The sequence below is a fragment of the Rhyacophila brunnea genome, unplaced genomic scaffold (assembly GCF_057557595.1).
Source record: "Rhyacophila brunnea isolate RB1 unplaced genomic scaffold, BYU_Rbru_1.0 scaffold_3, whole genome shotgun sequence".
Taxonomy (NCBI): domain Eukaryota; kingdom Metazoa; phylum Arthropoda; class Insecta; order Trichoptera; family Rhyacophilidae; genus Rhyacophila; species Rhyacophila brunnea.
Window position 1 is genome coordinate 33,897,101 of NW_028232965.1, and position 8,344 is coordinate 33,905,444.

General features: G+C 32.7%; 1 protein-coding gene across 1 annotated transcript; it reads left to right on the forward strand.

Moving 5' to 3' along the window:
• Positions 1 to 7,084: 7,084 nt before the first annotated feature.
• Positions 7,085 to 7,549, forward strand: LOC147068246 (uncharacterized). The gene has a single exon (XM_085952645.1). The coding sequence runs from the start codon at positions 7,085 to 7,087 to the stop codon at positions 7,547 to 7,549; it is 465 nt and encodes a 154-aa protein (XP_085808771.1).
• The last annotated feature ends 795 nt before the right edge of the window (positions 7,550 to 8,344 follow it).

An 8,344-nucleotide genomic window follows, 5' to 3' on the forward strand; every position in this document is an offset into this window, starting at 1 on the left:
TTATGTTGTATTAATGATTATGTCGTGCATTTTGAAAAATTAAAAGATTCAACATACCTACATAATTTGGGATAATCAGGAACACAGAAAAAAATATTTTCGAAAATATTTATAATGTATGGCTTTGAGGTATTTTAAAATATTTATTTAAAAAAATACTACATTCTCAAATATTCTGCGTTTATACATTATATAAAAAATAGTATATTAACATATTTTTATCCTATAAAATAACCTCTGTGAACGTTTAATATTATGTATAATACGTTTTTGGTATTGTATCGGTATTAACGTTAATGTTAATGTAAGGCAAATTCCTCAAATGAGTATTTTCTGGCTATATTTCTCTTCAAGGCATGCTCGCCTTTCACTCTCTTGAAGGTTATGTCTGGTTTTAAAGCAATTTTTCACGTCGTATAGTATCCAATCCTGATATTCTGAAAAAAATGAATTTTATGCACCCATCAAATACATGCGTGGTCGCAGCCATGACCTCTATTGGATGAAAACGGTTTCCTAGTGTTGTCAGGCACCAATAGCGAGGGCTCTGTGATTGGTCAATGAACTTTATAACGACGTAAATATTTTTAGCGATTCGCTATGTATTTTTTTTCAATTCGATTTCATCGCCAAATTTTTTTTCTAGATTTTTTTTTTTGCAAAATTTTCTTTCATTGTTTTTTTTAGGATTATTCTTTGGTTTGTTTTTTATATTATAACTTGATGTACCTGTTATTATTCTTAATATCATGTTGTGAACGTCTTGAATTATTAATTTAGTGTGTAATCAATATTTTTTTTTTTATAAATAAATAAATATTATTATTATATATTTTAATGTTCAGAAAACTTCATTCAACATTTTTTCTTTGTATATATATTGTTAAGATGTTATTGTAATTTTCATATTATGTGAGAGGTCTGTATTTTGAACTCGAACCATTGAATAATGAATCTATTGACAATAAGTCTATTCTACTTATTTTTTTTTTATTTTCTAGCTAAGTGGCCAAAAAACGTATGGATATATTTTTCAGTTAGTCCTTTATAACTTATTCATATATTATTATGATACAATATAAATATCTACATATGTGTGATTTACCAGTGTATAGTAGGTATCCATCGTTATTTTGCCTCAATATTAAATCTCTTAATATTAAAATACTTTAAAAACTCGGGATTTTTTATAATCGGATTTAATATTTTTTTCAATACAAATGAAACGCGTGACGTATAAAATTTGAATCGATTTAAATGTTTGTGGTAAATAAAATTAAGTACCTAACGATAAAAAATTCTTAAAATTACCATTAACTATAGCCTGAGTTCATTGAAATATGTCGTTTAGTAAACTTGACGAATATCGGAACTTCATAAGAGTCCTGAGAGTGATATTTGGAGCAAATAATGAAGATGGAGTGTGGCGCATATGGAATAATCGCAAAGTCTACGATATATTTGGCGAATTCAACATAATCCTATTAATCAAATTTTCTTGACTGAAATAGGCTGATAATGTTAAAAAATAGACCTAGGTCCTAGGCCTACTAGTCCGATTTTTTATGTGGAGCCATCTGAGCGGAGGAGTGTTGGGAGGCAAAGAAAGCGGTGATTAGATGACACAGGTGCACTAACGATTAGAGAAGGATTCCGATAGACCGGATCGGGAAAGATGTCTTGCGTGATGATGAGGTCAGGGCCCATCTCGGGCTGTTATACCACGATGATGAAAAAAATACAATTGAAAAGAAAAACGTAGAACAGCGTAAGCGTTGTAGAAGTTTTGGTATGGTTAATCGATATATGAATAATATGTTAATCGCTACGGTTAAAATCTATTTTATATTGGGTGATTTATAAATGGAAGTTCCCTTTATATGGTGATAGTTGAAAATAAAATATATGTAAAGGTTTATGACCACACATGGTAAAGTAGATGGGAGACGGTGATCTATCGTCAGGAACATAACGCTTCAAGGCCTGTCTTGTCCTTAAGTAGGTATCAAATACCTGCGATCTTTTGTCTATCGATTTTTCCGTATGTAAAACGGCAATTCGTGCTATGTTGTCTTCGTGACGTGGTCAGTTATTACGTGATATTTTTTGATAAGAATAGTTAACAAAAGTGTAGATATTTATTTAGTTTTGCGTCTAGACGTAATATTCAGTATATATTTAAACATGTCACACATATATAATATAACTATTACATACTTCAATGTTCCTCGGTTAGAATTACAAATATATTTATCTTGGAGGGTGGCACAGATAGATAGAATAATGACTGGTCCACCACAAAATCTAAATGAAAAATTTACGAAACAATTAAGAAAAAAAATAATACATTACAAATAGTAGGTACATATTTAATTAGTAATGCATATATTGACAAAATAATGTCTACTTCAAAACATTGCTTTATAACAAGGTCAACATTTATTGTATCATGCGATACTAAAGGATTTGGTAGGTAATATACTGTGACGAATAGTTTTATACAATGTTTAAGATAATTCATACTTTAACTACTAACACAACGTCTTCATTTTCATGAAATTTCATTTATATTATAATAAAATTTTAAGTGTATATTTGACTGTTTAGCTTAAACTAAATGTATGGATACCACTAACATACTCCATCCTATCACGATCCAGCCTCGGGGCATGGTTGGCTCTACACCAGAGTGATCTACACAGTGAAAAATTGACGTGCTTTATGTCAGTACATATTTGAATCGCCTCTTTATTTTTTTTAATAATCATATAGTACTGGAAAAATAGTACTATTTAGATAGGTATCTCTAGAATCAGAAAATTTAGATTATCGTGATAATATATTATGTAGGTAATACGTAAAAATAAACGAATAAAACGAATGTTATGTTTAACTGCTTTTCTGACTGAAAATAGATCCTCGTCAACGCCACTTTCTTTAAATAGTTGAAGTACAAAATATATCTGGGACAAAAAGTAAGGCATTCCTACGGACAAAAAACGGGATAATTCGGCAAGGGAAGAACACCAATGGCACACTAATATTTAAAAAGTAGATAAATCTATGTAGTAAATGAAGTTCTTGTATATCAAACATAGTCAGTTGGTTTTTATGTATATATATATTTTCCATCATATCATGTTTAATATTAAATCTAAATAACCATTTTTTATAAAACGTTAATTTAAAAAAAAAAATTAAGTATGCTTTTTGCAGCTGTAGAATTTATAGATATTTGCACATTATCTAATATCACATAATATAGAATATGAAAGTACCTTTGTAAGATTTTGACCTTACCTAATATGTGGGCTTTTTGAAAATAAATTAAGTACTTGAATATAAATCTGCAGGACACATCAAACAGAGATAATCAGCGGATACATATAATCATCCATTGATATCCAAGAAGTAAATACGTCTGAAATGAATATGGACAAATAAGAAGCTGAATCTATGAAATATTTCAGCTGTTCGGCACTACGTAGCAATGCAAATTAAAAGGTCGATAGAAATTGTATCAGCTTGTAAAGAATTTTATCTAGAAGAAAAATTATTCAGGCTGATGATATAAATATATGATAGGTACTTATATATATGTAGTCCTTGTATTTTATAGCATAACGCTGCTATTGACTGTTACGTGTTAAGTATTTATGAGTAGCATTTTATTTTATCTATCGCCACCATAATAAAAGTCTATCATTTCGTGTAGCACTTTGTTTCGCCTGCATGTAACGGTCCGCAGAGAAGCAGTCCAGCGTCTACGTGATTAGAAATTAAAGCTTTCGTGAAATTGTTTCTCTTAACGGTCTTATTGCTGGTAAAGTTCCAATTATCGCGTAAGTGTTACTGCGCTGAAAAAATATGTGCGTCTAATAACGGAGCGCAGGTTCTCTGCGGGGCGGAAAATTGGCCACATGGTCACGTTGAATGGACTCGGAGGAGATTGTATGGACCATTTCACGGTGCGGGAATGCGACGCAATCGTATCATTTTAGACACCATTTCATGTGGATATTACGATCACTTCTGTGTTAGATTCTAGAATTAAATACTTCGTGTAAACGACATTTTATTTATCTCTAAATTTAACTTTTCACTAGAGTAACAACTAAGGAGCCAGATGCCATATAACGGTTAAAATATAGAATTAGGGAATTATTATAATATAACCATTGACATTTCTTCTACCAAAATATGGCTATATTTTCAATTTGAAATTATAACGTTTACAATAAACTCTTTTATGTTATTGGCCTATCCATTATTTTTGATCACAAAATTGTATATCATAATGATATTATATACATTTTACCACGATGTACACTTGTAATAATGATATTGGATCGGATTGATGTCAATTATTTTCACCAATAGCTATTGTTCTTAAAGCACTTTCCTTCCATGTATAATGCCTAAAATAAATAACGTGATAATTGCAAAAAAAATAAGAAATAGGGCTTCAAATAAATTAAATATTTTATTTGAAAACAAATTAACTGAATGAAAAATTTTGCTCCGTTTTTTGCATGCAATCGTGCGACTCAGTGTATTGCCGTTGGCTATTTTTATAAAAAAAACGTGAGTGCTGTTAAGTGGCACACGATGCCTTTGATATAAATCTTTAACTTTAATCTCGTTTAAATATAACCATTTATTAACTCATTTAGTGCTAACACCACGACTGGCGCGTTTGGAGTACTTGACCATTAGATATAATTAACGTGTTATTTAAATGTGGTAATTAAAATGAAATTAAACGGTTAGCAGTGAATGTGTTATTTTTCTTCATAGTTGACCTAGTAAAGGATGAAAAAGAACACACTAATTAAAATCGAATCGAAAATATGTAAACTCTATATTAATCTGTCATAAAAATTCGAAATTAGAATTGGCAGAAAACGTAATTTGGACAAACAAACTTTTGGACAAGCAGATGTTAGCTGGTGGTAAATAGCAAAAGGAAATCAGACAAATATTTTTTGAATTTGATGTATATATCTATACATAATTTGAAAATACCTTTGAGAAATATATAACCACACGGTAAAAATCTTTTTGAAGCAAATTCTAATTCAAATTAGGGTTGCCACTGTTACCTATAATATAAAATATATATATATAAAAATGAATACGTTTATATATATATTACACATAAATGCACTATTAAGAATTTATAAAACAACGTTTAGTACGGAGAGAATTTCGTTAAACACGCCTATTGCCCTTCCAATTGGCATAACTAATAGTACATTAGTTCTGCATTAGTACAAAGACTAACTATTGGTACTCCTGATTTCTTTGTATCGTCATATAGTGTATAATAAAAAAACACATATTTAAAACGCGAGAATATTTCAGTTGTTTATATAAAAAATAGGTCCACATTATGTTAAAATGCGTCCATTTAATTTTGGAGATGCCTTTATCTATTATATATGTATAAAAAAAAATGTAGCTTATGATGATGCTATGTTGTAATATGGTAATGCTATGTCATTTACAACTATAAAACAAATAACATTACGAAAGAACCTAACGATATAACAAGTAATATCAAAGGGAAAAGGATATTAAAGTAGCGACTTTGTGTGCGATTTGAATAATCCAACATGATTAGGGTTGTTGTTTCACACAATGAATGTTTAAAAATAAAATTTGTTGAAATCATATTTCACTTGCTGAATAATTTACTTTTGTAAGCGAAAAAATATTCACATCGTGAATGTTACCCCAAGGTAAACCTTTGCCTTTCGCCAAATGACAAAGTTTCGGTGAAAGCTCAGATTAACGTTTCAGTTGAGCCAGGTAATCCGTATATGGCATAATAATGTCGATAAAAAACGTTGTTATTTTCACTCCGGCGGCGGAGCAATGGCATTTTGCGGAAATCCCGTGAGAGATTGCTTGTTAATGAAAATGGATGTTGAGATAAAAAAAAATCGCTTAAGTGGGGCTCGAGCGTGATTGATAATGCAAAAATGCACAAAAGATGATATATTTTAAACAAAAATAAAAACGAAAAATGCCGCTAACAAAATCTGTATAACAAAAATGAAATTTCAATGTCATTATGTTGTGCAAATACATAGAGAGATTTCTGATTGAATTTGTCATTTCAATAGAATTTTATTTTATCTTCGTATGGATGCGTACATATGTCATAAAAAAATAGTATACCATTTTATAATATATTTATATTCATTGTCAATATTTTCCAACGAAAGTAGTAGGTATATATTATGTGACATATATCTGTGCTGTTTGGGTATAACTTGATTGAAGAGAGCCGTAGTAGTCGAGTGCAGTAGCTTCTCACCCACACATCCCTGGGGGTGTTTGATTTCTGATGAGGGCATAATACAATTAAGTATGTAATTTTCTCAAAGCCTGGTGTGGTTATGTGATTATTTCACTTCTACTATGTAATACAGTACTGTTATAGTTATTTTTTTATCTTATTGTCTTACTTTAATAAATTGCTACTAAAACCACACTTTCTTCAGGAGATATTTTTTTTTTTTCAAGTAGGACCTACCTACACGTAGGAAATTTAAAAAAAATCAACATTTTTTTTCTATACAAAACAAGAACCATCCCTGGTATTTAAGAGATTTGAAAATAATCCGTTATATAAATACGACTTAGAAGTTTTTTTTTTAATAATTAGAAGTATTATGGATACGCGAGAACATTATCCAGCAACGCCAAACTTCTAGAGCTCGAAGAAGAACTCGAAAAAATCCATTGGGATGTTGTCGGGCTCAGCGAGGTAAGACGACAAGGAGACGATATCGTCAATCTCCACAGCGAACATGTACTCTGTTATAATGGGACTAAGACCGGACGCACAAGCGGTGTCGTATTTTTAATCCACAGACTCTGGAAAGATCGCATAGTTGAATTTTTTTTCTCCTCAGATAGAGTAGCAAGCTTAACACTTCAGCTCAGCAAAAGATACCAGATTCTGATTTTGCAAGTTTATGCGCCCACTCAAAACTCACCTGATGAAGAAGTGGAGGAGGTATATGAAGAAATCAGTACGTGGAAAAATAAACGGAAATGTCACTTCACTATCATCATGTGGGACTTTAATGCACGAATCGGATCTCAACACCAGGATGATGTAGCGGTCGGGCACTTCGGACATGGCACCAGGGATGGCCGAGGAGACATGTTAGTTGAGTTTGCGGAAAACCACAATCTCTACATCATGAACTCATTCTTCAAAAAGAAGCCTTCCCGAAAATGGACATGGCGAAGCTCAGCAAAACGAACCAGCGAAATTGACTACATCCTCACCGACAAGAAGGATATTTCTCTAGACTGCACAGTCATTAACAGATTTAATACTGGCAGCGACCACCGAATGGTAAGGTGTAAAGTACGATTTAACATCAAACGTGAGAGATCCAAACTGATACAGAAGCCCAGAGTCCGCAGAGGCTTGAGAAGCAGAGTCGAATTCCAACAAGAGCTGGAGAACAGGCTAGCGGCTTTCCAGGCTGAAAATGACCCCATCTCCCTACAAAAACCGAGGCAATAACAAAAATCATTGTAGAATCTTCGAAAAAGACAGCTGCTGCTGTGGTTGAACGAGTAAGCAAACTTTCAAAGGAAACGTTAGATCTTATGAAGCTGCGTAGGAGTACGAAAAGCGAGCAACAAGTTGCAAATGATCTTGAGTACTCCACGATGTGCAAAACTCTACTTAAAAACTTACGAGAAGATCTTTGTAAGTTCAATATGAACCTTGTAGAATCAATTGTTGCGTCAGGAAGGAGCTTACATAAGAACAAGCAGAATCTGTCAATAGGGAGACGGCAGATCACGACACTAAAAGCGCAAGATGGAAGTATCATGCGTAACAGGGATCATCTACTGGACACTGTTGTAGAGTTTTACAGCGTTCTATACAAAGATGACACTGACATCAGTTCAGATCTTCCGGTGAACGGAGAATATGGAGATCCTCTTCCCGAGGTTACTACCACAGAGGTGGAATATGCTATAATGCGCATGAAGAGTGGGAAAGCCCCGGGAGAAGATGGGCTGACTATCGATGTTCTCAAACGGGCTGGGAGGACGGTGAGCGAAGTGCTCGCACGTCTGTTCACGTCTTATCTGCACGAAGAGAACATCCCAGAGTCATGAAAAAATGCCTCCATTATTATTCTCCATAACAAAGGAGACACTGAAGATCTGAAAAACTATCGAACAATTAGTCTACTGCCAATTCTTTATAAGGTTTTCACGAAAATACTCTCAAACCGTCTCGAAACAGTTCTAGACGAGAACCAACCAAGAGAGCAAGCCGAATTCAGAAGAGGCTACAGTACTA